At 45.8% G+C, this 22433-nt stretch overlaps 1 protein-coding gene across 3 annotated transcripts in view; it reads left to right on the plus strand.

Moving 5' to 3' along the window:
• The window catches only part of LOC144716134 (F-box family protein with WD40/YVTN repeat doamin), a 41862-nt gene that overhangs the window by 11979 nt on the left and 7450 nt on the right, over nucleotides 1-22433 (plus strand). For all 3 annotated transcript variants that reach the window (XM_078591184.1, XM_078591186.1, XM_078591185.1), the window contains exons 5-8: nucleotides 3258-3361; nucleotides 4210-4299; nucleotides 12010-12152; nucleotides 22129-22213. In XM_078591184.1, coding sequence (XP_078447310.1) covers nucleotides 3258-3361; nucleotides 4210-4299; nucleotides 12010-12152; nucleotides 22129-22213 — 422 coding nt within the window. The remainder of the gene's footprint in view (nucleotides 1-3257; nucleotides 3362-4209; nucleotides 4300-12009; nucleotides 12153-22128; nucleotides 22214-22433) is intronic.

Raw genomic sequence — 22433 nt, forward strand, 5'->3', positions numbered from 1 at the left:
GAGATTACTGAAACTGATCCAGTTATTGACCAGGAAGAGGAAGACCTGGGATGGCCAATTTCATTGAGAAAGGGTAGGAGGAGCTGTCGAAACAAACCCAGATATCCATTGGAGAATTATGTCTCTTATGCCAGACTGAGTTCACAGTACCAAGCATTCTTATGTGCTCTCAGAGAAATCTCTGTTCCCAGAAATGTTGAAGAGGCTCTAAAAAGTAGAGAGTGGAGAACTGCCATGGATGAGGAGATGGAGGCATTAAATAAAAATCATACTTGGGACTTGACCTTCTTACCTCCAGGAAGAAAAGTTGTTGAGTGTAGGTGGATATATACGCCAAAGTTCAATGCTGATGGGACTCTAGAGAGATACAATGCGAGGCTGGTTGCCAAGGGTTATACTCAATCTTATGGCATCAATTACTTCGAAACTTTTGCACCTGTAGCCAAGTTCAATACTGTCAGAATCTTGATTTCTCTAGCTGCAAAGTTGGGATGGAATTTGCTCCAGTTTAATGTTAAAAATGCTTTTCTGCAAGGTGATTTAGAGGAAGAAGTGTATATGACTACTCCTCCTGGATACCAACTAGCAGATAGACCAAATGTGCTGTGTAAATTGCGAAAGGCACTTTATGGCCTGAAACAGTCGCCTAGGGCCTGGTTTGGAAAATTCTCCACAGTCATGAGAATTTTGGGATATCAACAGAGTAACGGTGATCATACACTGTTTATCAAGCATAGTCCCTCTGGCTCTATGGCAATCTTTGTGTCTATGTGGATGATATAATTGTCACAGGAAACAATGAGGAAGAAATTCAACAACTTAGCCGGCAACTCTCTGAGAAGTTTGATATTAAAGCATTGGGGGCGTTGACATATTTCCTGGGTATTGAGGTTGGATACTCAAAAAGAGGAATTTTCATTTCACAGCATATAAGTACATTCTGGATCTACTCCATGAGACAGGAAAACTTGACAGCATACCGCTGGCAACACCAGTTGATATCAATGTTAAACTGGGTAAGGAGAACGATAGCCCTCCAGTGAATAAAGACTCATTTCTGAGGTTGATCGGAAAACTCATCTATCTGAATCATACCCTGCCTGATATTTCATATGCTGTTAGTACTTTGAGCCAGTTTATGAATAAGCCATGTAAAGCTCACCTCCAGGCAGCGAACAGAGTATTGCAGTACCTTAAGGCTACAGTGGGACAATGTATATTGTTCACAAGAGATGAAGATGTGTCAGTAAAGATTTATTCTGATGCTGACTTTGCTGGTCCAACAACAGACAGAAGATCCACCTCAGGGTATTGTACTTTTATTGGGAACAGTCTGGTGACATGGCGGAGTAAGAAGCAGAAAGTAGTTGCTCTCTCAAGTGCAGAGGTGGAGTTCAGGGCCTTAGCACATGGTGTACGTGAAGCACTTTGGATCAAAGGCATCATGGAAGACCTTAGATTATTCTCCCAAGGGAATATTAAACTGTGCTGTGATAATCAATCAGCCATTGCAATTGCTTAGAATCCAGTTCAGCATGATAGGAATAAGCACGTTGAGATTGATCGGCGTTTCATTAAAGAAAAAACTGATGGAGGAGTTATCCCACTCCAGTTTGTGAGGTCGTTGGAGCAAGTTGCTGACATCTTCACCAAAAGCCTTCCTGGTCCCCAGTTCCAGAGACTCGTCTCCAAGTTGGGCATGATCAACATTCACACCCAACTTGGGAGGGGTTGTTAGACAGTCCTTTATTTTTCTTCTTTTATTTTTCTTTATTTTCTTCTCTTATTTTTCGTTATTTTCCTTTATTTTTCTTTATATTTTCTTCTTCATGTACTAATGGGCCACATGATATAAGTGGCCCATTTCGTTTAAGTGACATGCGGCCGACCCTCTCACTCTGTATGGCATTTTGAAGGCCAATCCTGTTCAATAGAATTAAGGTGTTTTTGGGCAAAACCCTAGCCGACAGAACTTCAGGGCAGAGAGCAGCCGGAGAGGAGAGAGGGCTGATGCAAGTTTGACACTATGGATACTGCACTTCTCAAGCATTTCTTTACCCACTACACTTCTTTCTCTACTGCTCATTAGGTACTGACTACTGATGGCCTTCTGATCCACATTCCAAATGTTGGTTGTTTCCAAGAAACTCTTCATGTGCCTTGCTTATCAACCAACCTAGTCTCAATCTGTCAGTGGAGAATTGCCATGATTCATGATTTAATTATCTCTAATAATTGGTGTGTCCTTGTGAATCAGACTACCTGGCAGAGGATTAGACTTGCAGAAGAGTACCCCACAGACTGTTCTACCTTGCGGATCAGACAAATCTTGATGCCCCTACCTGTTTTCTAAAAGCCTTTCGTAATACCACTTCTACATCGAAAGAGGCTGTTTTGCTTTACAAACGATTGGGACATCCCTCTTTTCAAACATTACATTTGACATTCCCAAAAGTTAATCATCGTTTACATTGTTTTAATTTGTATGTGACATGTGTCAGCTGGATAAACACACACGTGCCGATTATATTTTGTCTCTTATGAAATGTTTGCAACTGTTTGTCTTAATTCATAGTGATATCTGGGGACTGTCTCCAGGACCAACAACAGGGCGTAATCGATGGTTTATCGCTTTCATAGACAACTGTACTTGGATGACATGAGTATCCTTAATGTCTCAAGAGTCAGATTTTGCTCAAATAATAATGAAATACTTTAAAATGGTTCTGTTGCAATTTAACAAGAGCAGTCAGAGGTTTTGCTCAGACAACCCTTAAGAATTTGTAAATCATGAAATACGGTGTTTCTTTCAAGACACTGGGGACATCCATGAGAAATCATGCGCAAACACCCCCGGCAAAACAGAGTTACTGAGAGAAAAAAATAGGGATCTGCTGGATATAACTGCTACAATCCTATGCCCCAAGGGTATCTTTGGCATTTTAGCACATAAGGGGCCTTTTAATAATCTGATGTTTAGGTTAGACTGCTTCCTTTCTCTATAAATATACGTAGCCCTCGCTTTAGGAGGGTAGTCAGGAATTAAGGTAAGATCGGCTTTGCTCACTATCTCGATCTTCCCTGTCTCAGTCCCATCCCCTTGACATAATTTTAGTATGCATTTTTTTTAGCATACACAATTTTTTCCTCTGAAGTTTCCTACTCTTGAATTATTTGTGTTATCTGTAGGCTTGTTTTCTAGCTTTCTTTTTGCATGAGCTTTGAAATCAGGAAGGCATCATCTTTGCAATGTGCAGGTTGTTGGTCTTGTAGGAAGACAAATATATATTTGGAGGCGCAATGGGAAAATGAGTGTGCTTCAGTCTAGGGACCATATTATTTCACGGGCCTTATGCATGCGGTATGTGATCCTTGCTGTTGGTTTCTGATGTAATATTTGTCAGCAACCGGTGAACAGGCAAACTCTATTTCATTTATGTTGTCTCATTGTTTTCAGATAGCTTAGGGTTTTTATGCATAAGGAATTAGGTATCCAATAAACCTGCAAAACAATGATCTAGAATTAGTTTTTCTCAAGGCATCGAAGGCCCTTCCAAGCTCTGATCATCTTATCTGCCAATGACTCTTCCATTCTCCAAAATACATCACATTCTACTTGGATTTTCGGTTGGTTTTCCCGAAAAAACCTCTTTTTTTAATCCTTCTGTAGGCCTTGATATCTGGGTTGAGAGTTTTACATCTTGGTTGAATATTAAATGATGCTGAAGTAATGAGTTTATTTTTAATTATAACGTATTTTTTTGATTTATTTTTCATTTAGGTTGTCCTTAATGGTTATATCTTGCATATAAGGATGCATGTAAAAAAATTATCTAGCCGAAAAAAATCAGCAGTTGTTATTTTAACATTTTTCTATTGTTACAGAGATGAAGACTGTTTTGATATCTTCAATAATTGTTTGTGATATCTCGAGTCCTCATTTGCACTTAACTGGTGCTATGGGAATTCCTAGAAGAATTCTGTCACTTCTGATTCCATCACTGTCCATTTATACTTATTTACCAAGACTAAAGTCTTCTCTATTTTTTGTATGACCCTTAAGATAAAATTTTCCGTCTCACTGGAACAGAAGCTATTTGAGCGGGGCGACCGTTTTTTTTGTAGCCTGATGGCAATCTCATCAATCTGCGTGGCATTATTTCTATTCATTTCTGTTTCTTCTTTCTAATTATCTCGTCGCTTTTTCAGATATCTTGATCCTGATGCAGTTGTTGGTTGTGAAGATGGAAGAAGCCGTGTGTTTGATATGTATAGTGGCAGCTGTTCAAAGATTATTCGGTAATATCATCAACTTGAAGCTGAACTTTTTGTGATATAATATGTTTAATTATCCTTCGAAAAGGTAATTCCTGATAACTGCATACTATTAAGAAGTCTTATCAATGTTGAATTCCAAGTTAATGATAAAAAGTTCCATGTTCCCTGGCTGTAACACCGTGTACCCAAAGGGGAGCAATACTTTTGTATGAAACCATCACTGACCGAATACGAAGCTTCATTATGGGTCGGTACTATAGGCAATTTGATATTGTTGAAATCAGTACTAACGGGGCGTTTGATATTGTTGAGATCGGTACTATCGGCAATACCAATATTTTACCTCTCAGTCTTCAAGTTGCCTAAGGGGATCGAACGTCGGTTGGAAGCTCTGATGAGGCAATTCTTCTGGAACGGGCCTGGATCGACAATGGGCCGTGTATCAGCAAGGTTATCATGGGAGGTGGTGTGTCGTCCAGTTGAATACGGCAGGCCGGGTGTACCACATCTGCAATTCATGAACTAAATGGGTAGTGGAGGAGGAAATGGTCACGAAAGTGTTAAGAGATATGTACGGCACACGGTTGAATTGGGAGCAGCGATCGGTCCCAATCAGAGGGGCCTCCGGCTTTTGGCAGGGATTGGGCCAAAATTTCCAGCAAAGCCAAGGGTTATTTGTGCCCAAATTAGGGGATGGAGCGTGTTTTCGCTATTTGCTCGATGACTGGTAAACAGGAGGTCCTTGGAAGCTTTCCCCCGAATATTCGCATTGGCTAGGAGCCCACAAGCCTCGGTGAAAGACTGTTGGGACGACACATGGAATCCAATCTTGCAGGATGTACAGTCTGAACAGAGATTGAAAGATCTCCTGAACATGCAACAGACCATAGTGGATCTACAGCCCATCGATGGGATAAGGGACAGTTGGGTATGGAGGGGAGTCCAGTGATCAGTTCCCGATGTGTATAAGTAGATCCGGGAGAGTATGACAGAAGATGCAGACTTTTCCACGCGTGTAAATGCCTATGGAAGCAGAAGGTACCGTTGAAAGTGCGAATTTTTTGTTGGCTGCTTATTAGACGTCAAGTGATGACACGTACTCTCCGAAGGCACATGGTTTTTGGACACGCCAATCGCGTGTCACTTGTGCGGGCTTGGAGAAGAAGACTGTTCTCACCTGTTTTTTGAGTGTCCTTTTGCGCAGGCCATTTGGAGATTACAGCAGCTGAGAGGGGTGGACGTGACGTCAGATGATGTGTGCTGGAAGTCCCTTAGGAGGAGGCCGGTAGCGGACGGTCGAGCGGTGCTTTGGAAGTTTTGACTTCGCCACAACGAGGTGATATTTAAGGGGAAGGCTGCATCGTTGGAATCGGTACTACGTGATGTAGGGAAATGTATATCCTACTGGTTCAGTAGGACATAAGGGAGGGACAAAGGGCCCGGCGGGTCGGGCATGTACTATGTCACAATCATATATCTCAATAGTAATTTTGGGTTGACCTCTGAGTTTCGGGTGGTCTTCCCTCTTTTAAATTAAAAAAAAACGAAGCTTCATTATGGAGACACAAGAGGAGACCCAAGTTCTATTGTGTTTTAGAGGAAGAGCCTCTGATTCAAATGATATTATCTGCATAGTGTGCTGGTATATTTCAAAACTTAATGGTAGTTCCCTAAGGGATGGATTAGGTGGGTAAAGAGATGCATTACCTCACACTCCTCATTGTAGGTGAACGGAATACCGTAAGGTGGGGATATACTGTCAAACAATAGCAAGATTTCTTCTCTCTCAATTGATGCACTCCTCCTGTAAGCTACAAAGGACTCTTGGTGGCTAGGGTTTGAATGAATAGAAAAGGACAATCTTCCATTCCCTCACACTGAACTTAATACCAGCAGTAACAACATGCTTGTGGGCCCCACTTACCTTCACATGACTTATTCTATGAATACGTCACGTGGGCCACTAATAGATGTATGGGCCACTTATAATATGTGGCCCATTTACGTTTCTTATAACGGAAATAAATCAAATAAAATAAAGCACAAATAACAGCTCTAATAAACATACACAACCACAAAGAGGGATGAGGAAAGGATGCCTGCTTGCCCCTCTACTATTTGTCCTGACGGTGGACGCACTTGCCACGTGGACCAAACAGGCATGTTCTCACAGACTTTTGAGGTGCTACTAGACAGCAAGCTCCCAGAGGATATTCTGTTAGTGCAACCTGTGGAGGGCACTACGTTTTTATGGGAGGTTTGGTGGAGGAGGCGTGGAACTTGTCCACCGAGATTTACTTGCCTACTTCTCTGGTCTTTAAATCAATCAGGCTAAGTCAGCATTTGTAATTAGCAGTCATTCTCAATAAGAAAAGATGCAATGTTCTGGCGGCGTGGGATATTGTTTGCTGGGCCATCAAACTTGGAGACTTGGTTGTCTTACATTTACAAAGTATGAAAGTGAAACTATTGACAAAGTGGGTGAGAAGGATCATATACTCCTCGTGGGACCTTGTCATTCAAATACTGTGAAATAATTGTGGTCAGGGTTTAAACTAGGATACGAAAAGGGCCCGCCATTCTGGCAGGGCTGTAGACAGACTTTCCTCCAAGTTTGCTTTTCTTCTCTGCCGAGCAAGAAATGGCTCGTTGTTTCAGTTGGCGTTGGATACATGGTCGTCCTGTGGCCCTTGGTGGGAGGCATTTCATCAGTTTTTTGCTCTAGCCTGGCGTCCACATGGCACTGTGGGCGACTGCTGGGACAACACATGGAACCCGTTGATAGATGAGGCTCTGTCAGACCAGAGGGTATTGGAGTTCTTGGGCGTGCAACAAGCTCTGAATCAGAGTCTCCCGTACTCGAATGGATCTGGACTAGTGCTACGTTTTCTGTTTGAAGGGCCTGCGTGAGGATCCTCTTGAGAATTGAGGAGGAATATTTTACTATCTGGGCTCGTCAAGCCATTGGGCGCCTAAAGGTTCTGCTGAAGGTAAAGATTTCGGGTGGCTCTTAATGTGAAAAAGAATGGTGACTGCTACCATCTTATCTTCAAAAAAGGATGTGCCTAGATACATCTGCATCATGCATGTTATGCACAAGAAGCAATGAAGACTGCAACCATCTATTCTTCGAGTGCCCCTTGGCCTGTATGATTTGGGCCATCAAAGCTCAACTGTTAATGAATGTGACATCGGTGGAAGCCTTCTGGGAGGAGGGAAGAGGGGCCGAGTGATGACAATGCCCTGGGCAATATGGCTTCACAGATATAGGGAGGGAAGATCATGTGCGGGTTGAACTTTAGGAGTATATATGTGTACTTAGGGTGGTTATTGCTGTGTCAGGTTACCGCCTTCAATCATCTTTCACAAAAAAAAAATCGGGTTATTAAAGGTGCGTTAAGCTTCTGATAAAGATAATACTATTCTTGATGATACCATTTAAAATAATGAGATGTCGTTATTTGCCTCAAGGTTTCATCGATTTCAGTGCTCTCTTTGAGAGGAAATATGCTTTATCCATTCATGTTTTACATCAGCAACTCTTTGAGACCCAGCAAAGGACTGCTGTTCATGGATATTCTACTGAATTTGTGGTGATTATCACTCAGTTGCCCCTTGTAGCACCTGAGATTAAAGAAAGTGCTTACTTCAGGGGCCTTAGGCTGCTTGGGTTAAGCGAGACTATGGATCTATCTCTTCAGGGGAATTCAATCTAGGCATACACCGCAGAGCATGGAAGACCATTCCACAGTATGCGGAATTACCACCCAATCTGATGACTACTAAGAGGTCTTGATTTTTTTTTTGAAATAAGGATAAGGGAGATCACACAAAGTCGGTGACCTTCCCAGTGAGATAAAAATATAATCGATAAGTACATGAAGGGCCTAAAAGGCCGCCAGGGCCTTGGCCTTCGGATTTTACACCATGCAACAGTAAAACCCGCAGCTGCTTGTATCACCGCATCCGTCGATGCTTCCCGTTCGTTGAAAATGACTTCGTTCCTGTGCAGCCGTAGTGCCCATAGCTCTGCGAAGGGCCGAACCTGTCCCGCTCGCCCCCTAGGTGCTCCATTTTGTATTGACTCCCAAAACGCCACCTCTGATGAGATATCCACCCCTTGAGTGGCTCACAGTCCATACCGTTCGGGCAAAGGAACAATAAAAAAAGAGGTGAGCGCAATCCTCATCACCATTTGTACACATAGCACACAATGCCGAAGCTTTTGGGAGCCATCTCCTCCGAAAAACCTTTGTCACTATTCTTCGTCGAAGGAGCAGCCAACAGAATATTTCACCTTTAGGGGGAACTTTTGTCTCCATATGGTGCGACACGCGTAGAGGATCCTCGGTTACTCAGAGGTCTTGATGTAAGTTGTACCCTACAGCTGGCCTATGTATCCGTCTTTATGTATCTTATTGGTAGGTAAGGCCTGTTTGGTCTACTTTAAACTTAAGAGTGCCCCGCTTCCTTTGGATATTAAGGTTAAATAGTGTGGTGTAAGGAGAAGGGGACTGGTTTTTGCTTTTGAGTTAAACTCTCTCCTCTTGCTCGGGACTGCTGTTCTTCTTCCACCAATTGCAGCGCTTCTCGCCCCTGGGTTTCCGTCATCAAACTCTCCTATCGAGCATGTGTTGGGATCAACATCAGACCCAGGAAATTCCATGCACTGTGTGATCCAAACAAGGCTTTGCTATTTAATCTTGTCTGCTCTCAAATTGTCTCCAATTTTAAGATTTCATATCCTTCAGTGTTTGAGTCCTGCATGGATTGCCACCTAAGGCGGATGTAGACCATCAAATGCACCTAATTCCTCGGTCAAGACCAGTACACATGAAACCATACAGGTATTCCTATCTCCACAATAATACGATTACACAGCAGATACAGGAGTTGTTAGATGCAAATATTATTAGACTATCTTCTAGTCCCTTTTCAAACCCAGCTCTTCCGATTAAGAAGAAAGATAATTTGTGTTGATTATCAAGCATTGAACTTAATCGCTATACCTGGTTGGTTTCCTAAAACCATTGTGGAAGACTTAAAGGAGTTTCATGGATTTACAATTTTCACCAATTGGGACTTGAAATCTGGTTACTATTAGATCAGGATGCTGGAGGAAGATATTCACAAAATATCATACAAAACACACCAAGGTCACTATGAATTTTTGGCAATGACTTTCGGTCTTCCTGCTGCTTCAGCTACATTCCATGGACTGAGTTTGGTGCCTAAAAAATTGCTTCAAGTGGTCACAAGAAAATAGCAATATGAAAATGATATGATCCTCATCCTATCTAGAGGTCGTCACGTCATGTTAGCCCACAAGGGCATTTTGTTTTTTGGACACATTTTATTTAAATAGGGAAGCCATTCTTTTAGGAAAGCAGGCTAGAAGAATGAAGTAAGTCACCTCTCTCCCATTGTCTAAGTCCATGCCTCAGTCCCCTCTCTCCCGTTGAGATCCCCATCCCTTGTGATCGTCTCTGCCTCACCGTGTTTTCAGGTGGCGAGCCTCAATGAATTCCTGCCTTTGTCTCTATGTCTGACTCGGTTCTGTTTTGCGTGCGCCTTGCTAGGCTTACCTCTTCTTTGAATCTGGCTTCATGAAACCATGATTTATCTACCTTGAAATATGTAGGTCTCTTGTACGCCTCATTTTTCACCCACATGATTGGTGTATGGTCTGATAAGGGCCTTGGCAGAGATCTCTCATCAGCATTTGGGAACCTTTCGGCCAGTTCAACTGAGCATAGAAAACGGTCCAGCCACGCTTTCATCTCCCCTCCTGCCATGCTCCTACATGTGAATACACAGTCTGATGGTCCCATTTCTTGTGCAGCTGCACTTGGTCTTCCAAGATAAATCATGAAAGACCATAAATCTTCCAAGTCAGGGTCTTGTCCACCCCTGTCATTTGGTCGATCTCTTGCCTCTAGCATCACATTGAATTCTTCCCTAAAGATTATCGAAGACCCTTGGAATGTGGACATCACCTCTGCCAACTCCCCCCATAGTCCACTCCTGGTGATATTTGCGGCACCACAGACGGAGGATATTACCGTTGTGAAGCCATTGCTTTTCTATTTTAACTTGACTGCCGCCACTGATTGGCTTGTCCAGTCTGCCACTCTAGAGAACATATTCTCATTCCATGCCTCCAAGATTCCACTCGAGTGTCCCACGGGCGTCCACCGCCACGAAACCATCTAGAAAACCCCGACCAACTGCATTCCATTCTCTAGCCTCACAATTTCCAGCATCGTTTTAATGTATGCATACCACCATGGCACCCCATTCTTTCAAGTGCCCTCCTACTATTCTTCTCCTCCATTCATCACGGAGGCCGCGAACATTCCACAAGATGCACTTCATGGTTTAGTGTTAGTCCCCCCTTCCCTGCTCTGAGTCCGCTGCAGTCCCACCTCCATTGAAATCTCCTTTCCTTTTCCATTAATCAAAGGGTCGTTGTCCCCCTCCTTTGCCTCCTCCCCTCTTGTCGTCTTCTCTGCTCCAGTTGATACGCTCTCTGCCGACTGAGAGCTGGAAGCCTGAGCTTGGTCTGGGTGCTTTGTACTGTTTCTCATCTTCATCCCTGCTGCAAATTTCAGACGGCTGCTTATTCCGACCGCTGTCCACTTCATTGTCTGTCACCCATAATTAGCCCGTGCTTTCTTGCGCCTGTAGTTTATGCTGCTTGTTGGACTTCCCCTTTTGTCTTCATTACTGGGGCGTTGCTCCGTGATCCCCATGCCTCCTCCGTTCCTGACTTCCTTGTGCGCAGCAATATACTTGGTTGCTGTGGTAGTTGAGGACTGTGTGCTTCTTCCTCAACCCCTTTTGCCTTCTCTTGCAGTGCCTCTTCTCCTACTGTCTTGTCCACCTGGCTCTTGACCATCCCGTTCTCGCTCTGGCTTTTTGCTGTTCCGCCCTCTGTTTGGTTGACTTTGGCACCTCCTGTTTCGGCTCCCTGTTCTGAAACCTCTTCCCGCTGTATTGTGTGTGCTATCTGTTTTTTTCTCCTTTGCTGAATGACCTCCTCTGTTGATGATGAGGCCTCCCCTTCTCTTATGATGCTTGCCACCTTTTCTTTTCCCCTTTCTTCCTTTCCTGTACCCTTGTATTGGTGGTGGCAGCATTGAGAGAATATCCAAAATGACCTCAAAAGATCCCTATAGGCCCCACAAGTTTGTCAAGTGTGGCATTGTGGTTCCCTTGCGCCTCTCCACCTCCAATACCACGCAGTCAGGGTCCCCCGATACCAGTCCTGTTGAGAGGATTCTGCGTAGCCTGCCGAAAGTTTTGACCAGAGCTTCCAGCTCAGGCCTGATCCTATAGCCCATTGGGATGTTTCAAGCTTCCAGAATGACAAACTCACCTGCCCCCACTTTTGCTCCGTCCTTCGGTAACACTCGAGCCAGTACAGCTCCATTTGATCATTGACCATTTGGCTCAATTTGATTTATCAATAAATCTGGATATCCAAGCACGGGGCCTCATGCCTTCTTGTTGTGGGATGATTTCGGGACAGAACGGCCTGGGACAGGGCAAAAATCCTAGACAATTGATGATGTTGAAGGTTTTCCCTGGATGAAATAAACCTCACTCCTGGATAACTGGTTATTTTTTTAACATTTACCTGTCTTTTTTTGTGACTGATTCGTGATATACAAGCCAGTTCATTTCTGACATTATTTTTGGATTTGTTGCTATTTTTATTGCAATTATTAGGATGCATTCGGGGCCAGTCACTTGCTTGACGTTGACCGATGATCAACTCATTCTTGGTGGGTCTTCTTATGGCAGCATCACTATATCTGATCTGTCCTCTGGGGAAAAGGTCGCTACATTGAAATCATCTGTTTCACCTATAGGTCAGTCTAACAAGGGTAGTTTCATATGTGTATTGCTGCTCAAGTTTCAAGTTCCAGAATTTGAAGGTTCATAAGGGTATGACTTGTGAAATAATATTATTCAGAAGTCCAGTCCTATTTTTTATGTTCATTGGTAATACAGAACTTGAAAAATGAGCCCTTCCAAGGCTAAGGAATAAATTTTTAGCATGCGAAAAAGCAGTTTAAAAATTATCAAGCAGTACTTAATATGGCCCCACTCATTGCGCGTGCATTTGCTTTTTTTGTACATTTTAAGATTTTGTTTTTACTGAAAAATATTCGGAATTAGTCCTTCCCCTGTTGTGCAAGGAAAGCTAGGTTTCTTCCCAAGTGCTAAATGTCTTTGGATTTTTGGGAGACAAATTTTCAGTAACTTTTGCATGTGTGAATACAAATGCCTCTCTTTATCTCCCTGCTCTGTTCTTTAAGGTTTCATACTCTCCAGTTCACCAAATTACATTGTAAAATACATGAAATGTCCTTTGGTTTTTTTGAATACTACATGTCCTCGCGTGATATGATCAAGAAAATAAAAATCGGTGATGTGAGATTCTTGTGTCTTCTTGAAAGGAAGATCTTATCAGTTCAATACAATGCGTGAACATAATGAGAGAAGTATAGGACGTTTGGACAATGTAGCTTCAAATGGAATTGAATACAAGATACCAGGAACCAGGATCAAATGATCCTTTCTTCGGGGCGCAGGCTTCTCCTGCTCTCCAGCCTCTCCCCGTGCTCCTAGACGGGAACCCAACAGCTTCTTGGATATCAATTGCTGTAGGTCTTTCCCTGTCTTTATTTATCGGGTTTTTGGCCCTCTTATTCCTCCTGAGCCGACGTGGACCTATTATTTATTAACTTGCCTGCTTTTATATTTTCTTGAGAAGAACATATAATTGCGATTACAAAATTTGAAAGAAAAAGTGTATTACAGTCATTTATTTTTATTCGCAAAATGATATTTAATGTCATACACTTATTTACAGTCATGATTTTATTCGCAAAATGATATTTAATGTCATACACTTATTTACAGTCATGATTTTATTCGCAAAATGATATTTAATGTCATACACTTATTTACAGTCATGATTTTATTTGCAAAATGATATTTAATGTCATACACTTATTTTATTGAAATTTAATCTTGTGATGTATTCTGAACAGGGTCTCCACCTCTCTCTGATGTACTTAAGCTTGTATATTCTCTTCGAGAATGTTTAGTGAGGAAATGTTCTCTTTGTCATATGTTCGTGGATGGTATCTGGAATCTTTTTTTTAACAATGGATGGTATCTGGAATTAAAAAGGAGAGAGAATGATGGATATTAGGCAAGAGGAAAAAACCCCTATTGTTATATTTTCTCTTGTTTGGTTGCCATTAGAATGTCAACTTATAAATACAGTACAATTGCAAAAGAGTCTGCGATGGCTGATCCACCGTCGACTAGAACTGGTACAAATCTCAGAGGGTTCAACTTCTCGAACTCCGGAGTAAAGTGCTCTCCTTTGACGAGGTTGACAGTCTTGTGCTCGTATTCCAATCCCTTGACATTGAGCGCGATGTGAACACGGTACGAGCAAGAGCTTCTCCAGTATGAATATAACGTTAATTTCTTGGATTCGTCTGCTCCAGCGGACTCCAAGCTAGACCTCATGCCAGGCTTGATTGCCGGAATTGAAGAATTGCGTAGAGACAAAATCAGTGCGTTTTGGGAAATGAAAAGTACCCCAGCATCCCCTGCTTCCTCATGATCTTCTGAAGAAGGCGATCAATTATCAGTGTGGGGTGGACAATGGGCTTGGACTCTCACCCCGGACTGGGCGGAGGATGGGCTTGCTGGCGGCGGTCGCCGTGGTGCCGCCGCGTGGCCGGCGGCGAGGAAGGCAGTTCGGATCTGCGCGCAGTTGGGCGGCGGAGGCGGTGGCGGGGACAACGCGAAGAAGGTGTCGAAGAAGAAGTTTATCACCCGCGAGCCGGAGCCTGAACATTCACTCGTAGGTCCAGTCCGATGCTCGTCGATCCATCATAGATCGTCGGCAAATCGCTACGATCCTGCAGTTTTTCTGATAATCGGTGTTGCCAGTTTCAAGTTTTCCTTTCGGATTTTTCTCCAGTTGCGGTATTCGCCGATGGAGAACGCTGCAGTAGCGTCAGAGACTTCTGTGCGGCAATCGAAGAGCGTTCGGGTTTCGGTTGTGGCGGCCGGCGAGTGCTTGCCGTCGAAATCTAGCCGCTCGGAGGCGAACAGGTCTGGTGGAAGCTCCCGAGAGAAGAGGGGGAAGGAAAATGGCCCTGAGGATGAGTCTTCCGATGATGAAGTTGTCGTTTCCGACGAAGAGCCTGCGCCTAAGCCGAAGAGGGAGCCGGGTGCCTTTGGAATGTCGAGAGAATATTTGAACTTAATTGAAGTTGTTAAATCCGGTGCGAAGGGAATTCCTTCTGCGATCAAGCAATGGTTTGAAAGGTACGAGAGAGACGCAAATCCTGCTCTAGGCGAGGTCTTGATGATGCCTTCCGAGGCTTGTGGAGCCAGGAGTGGGGAAGTGGAAGATCTTTACAATTCCAAGTTGAAGGAGCTTAGGAATTTCAAGGAGAATCTTTCAGTTTTCTGGGATAACTTGGTCTTGGAGTGTCAGAATGGACCCCTATATGATAAGAAGCTGTTTGAGAAATGCAGCGACTACGCTGTTGCACTGTCATGCACTCCACCACGGGTTTATCGTCAAGTGGCATCATTAGTGGGTCTGCAGCTCGTCACCTCATGTCACCTCATTTATAAGTGAGGCAAAATCGAAGTACCAGGACCAGGAGTTGCAACTCATAGCTGATTTCCTCGAGAAGCGGAAGAAGCAGAAGCATGCGAAGATCAACGCAGACAGATACAAATCCTGGGCCCCCAGCAATAGCAATGCCCATGTCGAAAGGGGAACAGCCTTTGGGAACAACCAAATGCTTATCAAGTTACTAGACGGAAAGACACGATGCATCCAAATCCCCCGAGCCCCTATTTCTGGCCAGACCCTGAAGCAACATCTCTACAACATAACCCGAATTCCCTTGCACCTCCACCTGGTCTCTGAATCCAGTGAAATCTACAACGAGACCATCATCTGCTCATCTAATGATGGTCTCTACCCATCCTGCAGCCTTCTACTTCGCCTTTGTGGTGGTTCTAGCTTCAAGAGAATGCGACAGCGCCAACAGGGTGACGACGGCAAGCATGCAAAGACCCCGCAAGGAGGTAACTACGGAGGATGCTTCAAAGCAGGGTCCGGGACAAGGAGGGGGGAGCCAGGACGGGAGCGACTTGAGACAACATTATTGGCCACATGATCAGCAGAGCTACACAAGGACCGAGGGGTTGCAGAGGCCAGGGTATCAGGTGGGAAGGCACCCAGGCCAGACAACAGTAAAGTTTAGGTGGCCTGGTAGTTGCAAGGAGACCCCAGGCTGGCAGGAGTCCCGGGTTGCTCAGCTCATGCCCAGCGGCCTGGTGGGATGCGAAGATCATCAGGAGGCAAACCCCACAATGGTTGGTATAGCCACACGAAGAGAGAGGGGTCAGTGGGACGAGAGGACCGGGAGGATGCTCCCGAAGACATGGAGGGAGGATAACGGAGCAACACGCTATGCAGGCTCTTTGCACCACACCCTTGGCAACCTGCAGAAAAAGTCGAACAGACCGACAGGAGACGATTCGCATGGGGGGAGTGGGAGATACAATGTGATGGAGTCGCAGTCCCCCTCACCAAGCCAGGAAGATGCTTATACAATGCTTTGTGTCACGAGGGGAACAGAGTTGTAACAGAGCAGGGTGGTCAGAACCTCTCCCAGGTTCTAGCAGAATATGCACTGTTGACCAAGTGCCAGAGGTACAAGAAATGGACAGGTGGGTGAGAGTCGGTCCACGACGACAACGAGTTACCCGTTGGCCAGAGTTATATAGAGCGGGAGGGACTGAAGAGCACTGTTATTGATGCTTGAAGAGCGACTATCGGGCAAGGGAATGTCGGGGCCAGCTGGTCTGCCTTAGATGTCAGATGACAGGCCATTGTCAAATGGAATGCCCAAGGCACGATAAAGAAGTGGTCAGACAGACATACCTCAACCGGAAAACCCACGGTCCCAAGGGCCCTCAACCTCAACCAAAAGACGACAACATCTGGCAAAATGGAGCATCGGCAGACCACCAGCGAACCCTGAGGGGCTGTCTTATCGGAGAGGTCTTGCGCGGCTCCCCTACAGCAGACGAGGTTCGGATGGGTCTACATATAAAAGTTACAGCCCTCGCCAAGGCAGAGGTCTGGACCCTCAAAAGCGGTAACTTCTTTCTTCGGGGAGCATCAATGGCAGCTTACACGTCACTGATCGGCTGGGAGCAAGTAGTCAGCGGGGGTGCACTAGTGAGATGGCGCTGGGTTCTCCCAAGCGATGGTTCAACGAAGGGATCCAGTGTCTCACACATTATAGAAGCTCGAGGCATCCCAATGGGATACCAGACCAGACCGGCCCTGGAGGCTTTGGTTAGACTGTTAGGAACTCTCAAACGCGTCTTTTCTTATGGCTTGGAGTCAGGGGACCCAAACATAGTGGTGCTAGAAGTCGAGCGCATCCAAGCAACCACGCCTACGCCCATCCTGAACTTTTGGGGCCCGGAAGGAATCTATGAGGTTCGAATCACAACAAAATTGCCACCGCCACCACCACCGCAATCGGCTAATAGACAGTGGGCTGCGAGAGAAAAAGGCAAATAAGTAGCAACTCCCTCGGGGGAGACGTCAGTTTCCAGAATGAAGACGGTCACCCTAGAGCCAAGGAGACAGCAATCAAAAGTCAACTCAGGGAAGGAGGATGACCCTAAAGGGATCTCACCCAATCCAGGAGACACAATGCAGGTACGACAGGAAAACCAGATGCAACAGACATCTGCCTCAAATGAGACAAGCAAGGCAGACTTAGGGATGGGGGGAGAACCAAAGAGCCAAGAAATTGTGCAAGAACTAGGAAGCACACCAAGTAGAAGGGCAACAATCAGTGAAGGAAACAACGAAACTGTATGCTAGCGCCCGCGGCTAAGCAAAAGGGGTCACCAACGTAGTGAAAGGCTTGTATACAAACGTAAGAAGTTGGGCATCCATCATGAGCGGAAAATAGTTGCATGGGCAAAGGCCGGGAAAAGTGGCCACCTGCTATTAGCGGCTGAATACAAAGCCCGAGGTAACAATCGAGAGGACCGAGGATTGAAAGGGGCAGCCAAACCCCATGGCAATTGCAAAGAGATTCTCTGCCATCCCTGCAGTGCCATAGTAGAGTCAGCTAACGAAGCAACAACCATGATGAACCCTCCCAACCTCGTCACAATAGAACCGGCGATGGAACAAAGGACCACGGAGGCCCCTCCCAATTGTGCTGCAGCAGAGCCGGTGGGCAATCAAACAATCACGGAGGACCTTCCAATTTGTGACTCCACTGAGCCTGTTGGACAACAAACAGCGATGGAGGACCCTGTGATAAACCACAGGGCTAAAGAGATAGCACTGAAGGTTGGACTAAAGCTGTCACATGGCAGCAAAGGGGGGGAAGATCGTTCTCCATGAAGTGTATCTCATGGAACGTTCGTGGACTCCGCGAAGAAAATAGGCGCGGAGTAGTCGGAAGTTATCTGAGAGAATGGGGAGCCACCGTGGCATGCCTACATGAAACCATGCTTGAAAAGTGTGAGTCAAGGGAATGGAATACACTGGGGAGGGGATTTCTTGAAGGTTTTTTGGTGCTCAACGCCATAGGGAGGTCAGGGGGTGTAGCTGTGGCATGGAACAGGCGAATCTTTTCAAAAATAGACAAAAAAAGTAGTGGACTGGTCAATTTTCTGCGGCAGTCAAATTAAAACGCATGAATGACAATTTTAAAATGGTCGTAGCTTCGGTCTCCGGTCCAACTAGCGCCTCACGGAGAAACGATGATACGATCCTCTACCCCCAAAGGGTATCTTAGGAATTTAGCCACTAGGGGCATTTTAGTGAATTGATGTTTAGGGTAGATTGCTTATGTTCCTTATAAATAGGTGTAGCCCTCCACGGAGGAGGGCAGTCAAGAATGAAGGTAAGTTTGGCCTCTTGGCTCACTATCTCGATCCTCCTCGTCTTGGTCCCGTCCCCTTGACCGTCCAGCAATCCTCTACCCCCGTGGTCGTCTCACCGGATCTTCAGCCGGCTCCCCTCCAATCCGATCCCTACCCCTGCCATTCGGTTCCCTTCTAGCCTCCGGCAATCCCCGTCCCCGCGATCGTCAACCGTTCACTGCGTCATCAGGCGGCTCGTCCTCGGTCGATCCCTGTCCCCATCTGTTCGACCTCTCTCTTCATTCCCGTTTCGACTCTCCTACCCCGGGAACGTCTATCTCGCATCGCCCTCCAACCCCCTTCCGATATGAACCTAGATCAAGGTTTGTATCAAACGACCTATGGAGAGAGTTGGCCGATCTAGTGGGCACCTTCCAAGGGTGGCCTCTACTAATAGGAGGTGACTTCAATGTGACATTGGAAGCACAGGACCGTCTGAACGGAGCAGGAGGGAGTGATGTCGATTCAGAGGCTTTTTGGGCTTTCATTTCGGAGTCATTACTCCACGAAATGGGTCCTATCGACTGCACATATACATGGCGAAGCATAATGGGCCATAAGATGATGTCGAGATTAGACCGATTCTTATGCTCAGTGGAGCTGGCAGAACGTTTCTCACTAGCAGACGTAAGATCCCTCCCAAGGTCATTATCAGATCACCCTCCCATTGTATGGGCAGGAAACGAAGCAACAGAAGACCCACCTATTTCAAGCTCGACAAGTCGTGGCTACAAGAGGCTGGCTTCAAAGTCGAGATAATGGGAAAGTAGTCAGCACAGACTCAACTCAGATCCAAAATGGAAACGCTTGCAGCAAGAATTCATGGGCTAAGGCAGCACCTGGTGGAGGTTCGTAAGCGCATCCACGAGAACAGAAGACAATCTAGAAAAGAAGCCTTGCATAGGATCAAAGTTTTGGATGACCTGGAGGATACTCGATTTATGGAAGAAGCTGAAGCCCTTGAGCGAAGAAAATGGAGAGGCGTGGTTGCCGAAGAAGACAAGAAGCTGGAGATGGATTTGAGACAAAGGTCTAGACAACTGTAGTTAAAGGCAGGGGATGCGAACACAAGATTCTTCCATCTAGCTGCTAATGGGAGAAGAAGGATAAACCATATTCAAAAGCTGAAAGTGAGAGGCCAGGAACACATCGGTCCAGAACTAGTGGGTTGTGCCGTCGCCGAACACTTCCGCTCGTTCTACATAAAAGGACGGCGTAATCGGTGGGTGTGGTGTGGTAAGGGTGTACGAATGTTGAACCCGGCTCAAAAGGTTGATTTGATTCGGCCTTTCTCAGAGGAGGAGGTCAAGGAGGCAATTAAAGGACTTAATGGCGAAGGGGCGCCAGGCCCAGATGGTTTGCCAGTATTCCTTTACCAAGAGTTTTGGGATTTGGTGAGAACAAATGTGATGGCCAAGCTTGAAGAATTTCGCCAAAGAACGGGCAGTATGGAGAGAATCAACCAAGCATATCTCTTTCTCCTTCCAAAGATACAAGGCGCAGATAAAATTGAGGATTTCAGACCAATCTCGCTATCCAACTCCATCTACCTAATTATCGCAAAGGTCCTGGCGAATAGGCTGAGAGTAGTGAACGGAGAGCTTGTCGGGCCCTCCCAATCAGCATTCATACCGGGCCGCTTACTAGTGGATAGCGTAGTAGCAGCGGGAGAGATAGTAGCTTCATGGAAAAGGCAGGGGACCAAGGGTTCATGTGGAAAGTGGACTTCGCCAAAGCATACGACACACTAGATTGGCGCTTTCTTTGGGCATCAATGAAGAGAAGGGGCTTCCCGAAGGAATGGATCACATGGGTAAAGAGATGCATAACTTCACACTCTTTCTCGGTGCTGGTGAATGGGACGCCAGAAGGAGGGCGTATACAACCACAAAGAGGTGTAAGGCAAGGTTGCCCGCTTGCCCCCTTACTTTTTGTCTTAGCGGCAGACGCACTCGCAACTTGCACCAACCTAGGAAGCTCCCACGGGCTCTTAAAGGGATATCAGACAGCAAGCCACCCCGAGGTTATTCCACTACTGCAATACGCAGATGACACCATTTTCTTTATAGAAGGCTCGGTGGAGGAGGCGAAAAACTTGTCTACCTTACTAGATCTATTTGTAGACTTCTCTGGCCTACAGATCAACCGGGCTAAATCATCTTTTGTGGGTAGCAGCCTCTCTCAAGAGGAGGCGTCACGATGCATAGAGGCACTTGGTACACCACTTGGAAGTCTACCCATGAGATACTTGGGCCTGCCACTGACCGCAAGAAGGATGACTATGGTAGATTGGCAGCCGGTGGTAGAGAAGGTCGAGAGACGACTAGAAGGTTGGCAAGCCAGGGTGCTGTCTAGAGGAGGCCGACTAGTGCTAGTGAGGTCGGTGCTGTCATCAATTCCCATCTTCCACCTCTCGGTGTTCAAGATGCCAGTAGGTGTCAGTCAGAGACTCGAAGGCCAGATGTGTTGTTTCCTGTGGAAAGGAGCTGGGCCTAACGAGGATCGAGGGCTGGCGTTGGTGGCATGGGATATCGTCTGCAGACCTACCAAACATGGAGGCCTGGGCGTTCTCCACCCAAAACGCATGAACACAACACTACTAACAAAGTGGGTGACACGGCTTATGCACCCTCGAGAAGAACTATCCATCCAAATTTTGGGCGACAGCTATGGTCGGTATTTAAACTGGGAGGAGAAAGCAGCCCCAGGCAGGGGAATGTCGCCTTTCTGGCAGGGCCTTAGACAGATTTTCTCCCAAGTTAAAGACTTTTACACTGCCCGACATGGCCATGGCACCCTGTTTCGCTTCTGGAGAGACCCATGGTCTTCGGACATCCCTTTGAAGGAGGCATTTCCTCGGCTCTATGCACTTGCCAGATGCCCCGATGCCGCAGTGGCAGAATGTTGGGACAACATATGGAATCCAACGGTAGACGGTGCTCTCTCAGATCAAAGGGTGGCAGACTTTTTAGGCATGCAACAAGATTTGTCTCAGCGCCGGCCAAGACATGGTGACCAAGACGGATGAACTTGGATAGACACTCCCTTCTCTGTTCGGAAGGCGTACAAGAAGCTATGCCAAGAAATGGAGGATCAATCCAGGCATGTCGGGCCATCTGGCGCCTCAAGATTCCTTTAAAAGTTAAGATTTTTGGTTGGCTCTTACTACGCAAGAGGCTAGTGACATACGCCTTCCGTCGGAGGATGTATCCTAATACCTCTGCGACGTGCACTCTATGCACGAATGGGGACGAAGACTGCAACCATCTATTCTTTGCGTGCCCAGTCGCCCGTTCGATCTGGGCTACCCAAGTGCACTTGGCACCGAATGTGACGTCAGAAGAGGTTTTTTGGGAGTTCATAAGGCAAGGGGGCCCTACGAGGAGGGAAGTGGGTGGTCCAGCGTTGACAGTGCTCTGGGCGATATGGCTACACCGAAATGAGGTGGTATTTAGGGGGGGCAAAGTATCCAAGGAAGGGCTAGCCCACGAGGTCAAAGGCCTCATGGCATGCTGGTTTGCTAGAGGGGTAATCAGTTAAGAGAGGGGTTGGCCAGGTGGGGAGGAGAGATTTAACTCTCTCCACATGTAACTCCGGGTGGTTACCGCTTTGTCGGGTGACCGTCTTAAATCACTTTTCAAAAAAAAAGGAATGTCAACTTATGGCATGCTCCTTGTCTAATTTTTGTGGTTTTACCATTATTCAACTGCTATTGAATTTATCACTGATTCCAGTGGATAATTCATCTTCCTTCTGCCCCCTCTGGTCTCTTTTGATTCGTAACACGAAAACATAGTGACCTTGTTATCTGTTTTATGTCATTTCAAACAGGTATTAGCAGCCTGTGTTTTAACCCTGACAATCATCTGGTGTTTGCTGGTTCAACTGCTGGACATTCTCACTGCTGGGACATAAGGTTAGGATTGGCTTCCATATCTTTATTTTTCCTTTTGCTGTCAACCTTTTTTTTATTTATGCCAGACTTCCGTTGTTCCTTTTTATGACTTCCAAATTTATCCTTGAACGAGATAGTTTCCACCCTGCCAGACGCTGCTCGAGAGATCCAAAGATTATCTGATTTGAGTAGAACGAGACTACACAAAGGGAGAAAGATAGAGACGATACAATTAGTGCAA

Source organism: Wolffia australiana, chromosome 20 (assembly GCF_029677425.1).
Source record: "Wolffia australiana isolate 7733 chromosome 20, ASM2967742v1".
NCBI classification, from domain to species: Eukaryota; Viridiplantae; Streptophyta; class Magnoliopsida; order Alismatales; family Araceae; genus Wolffia; species Wolffia australiana.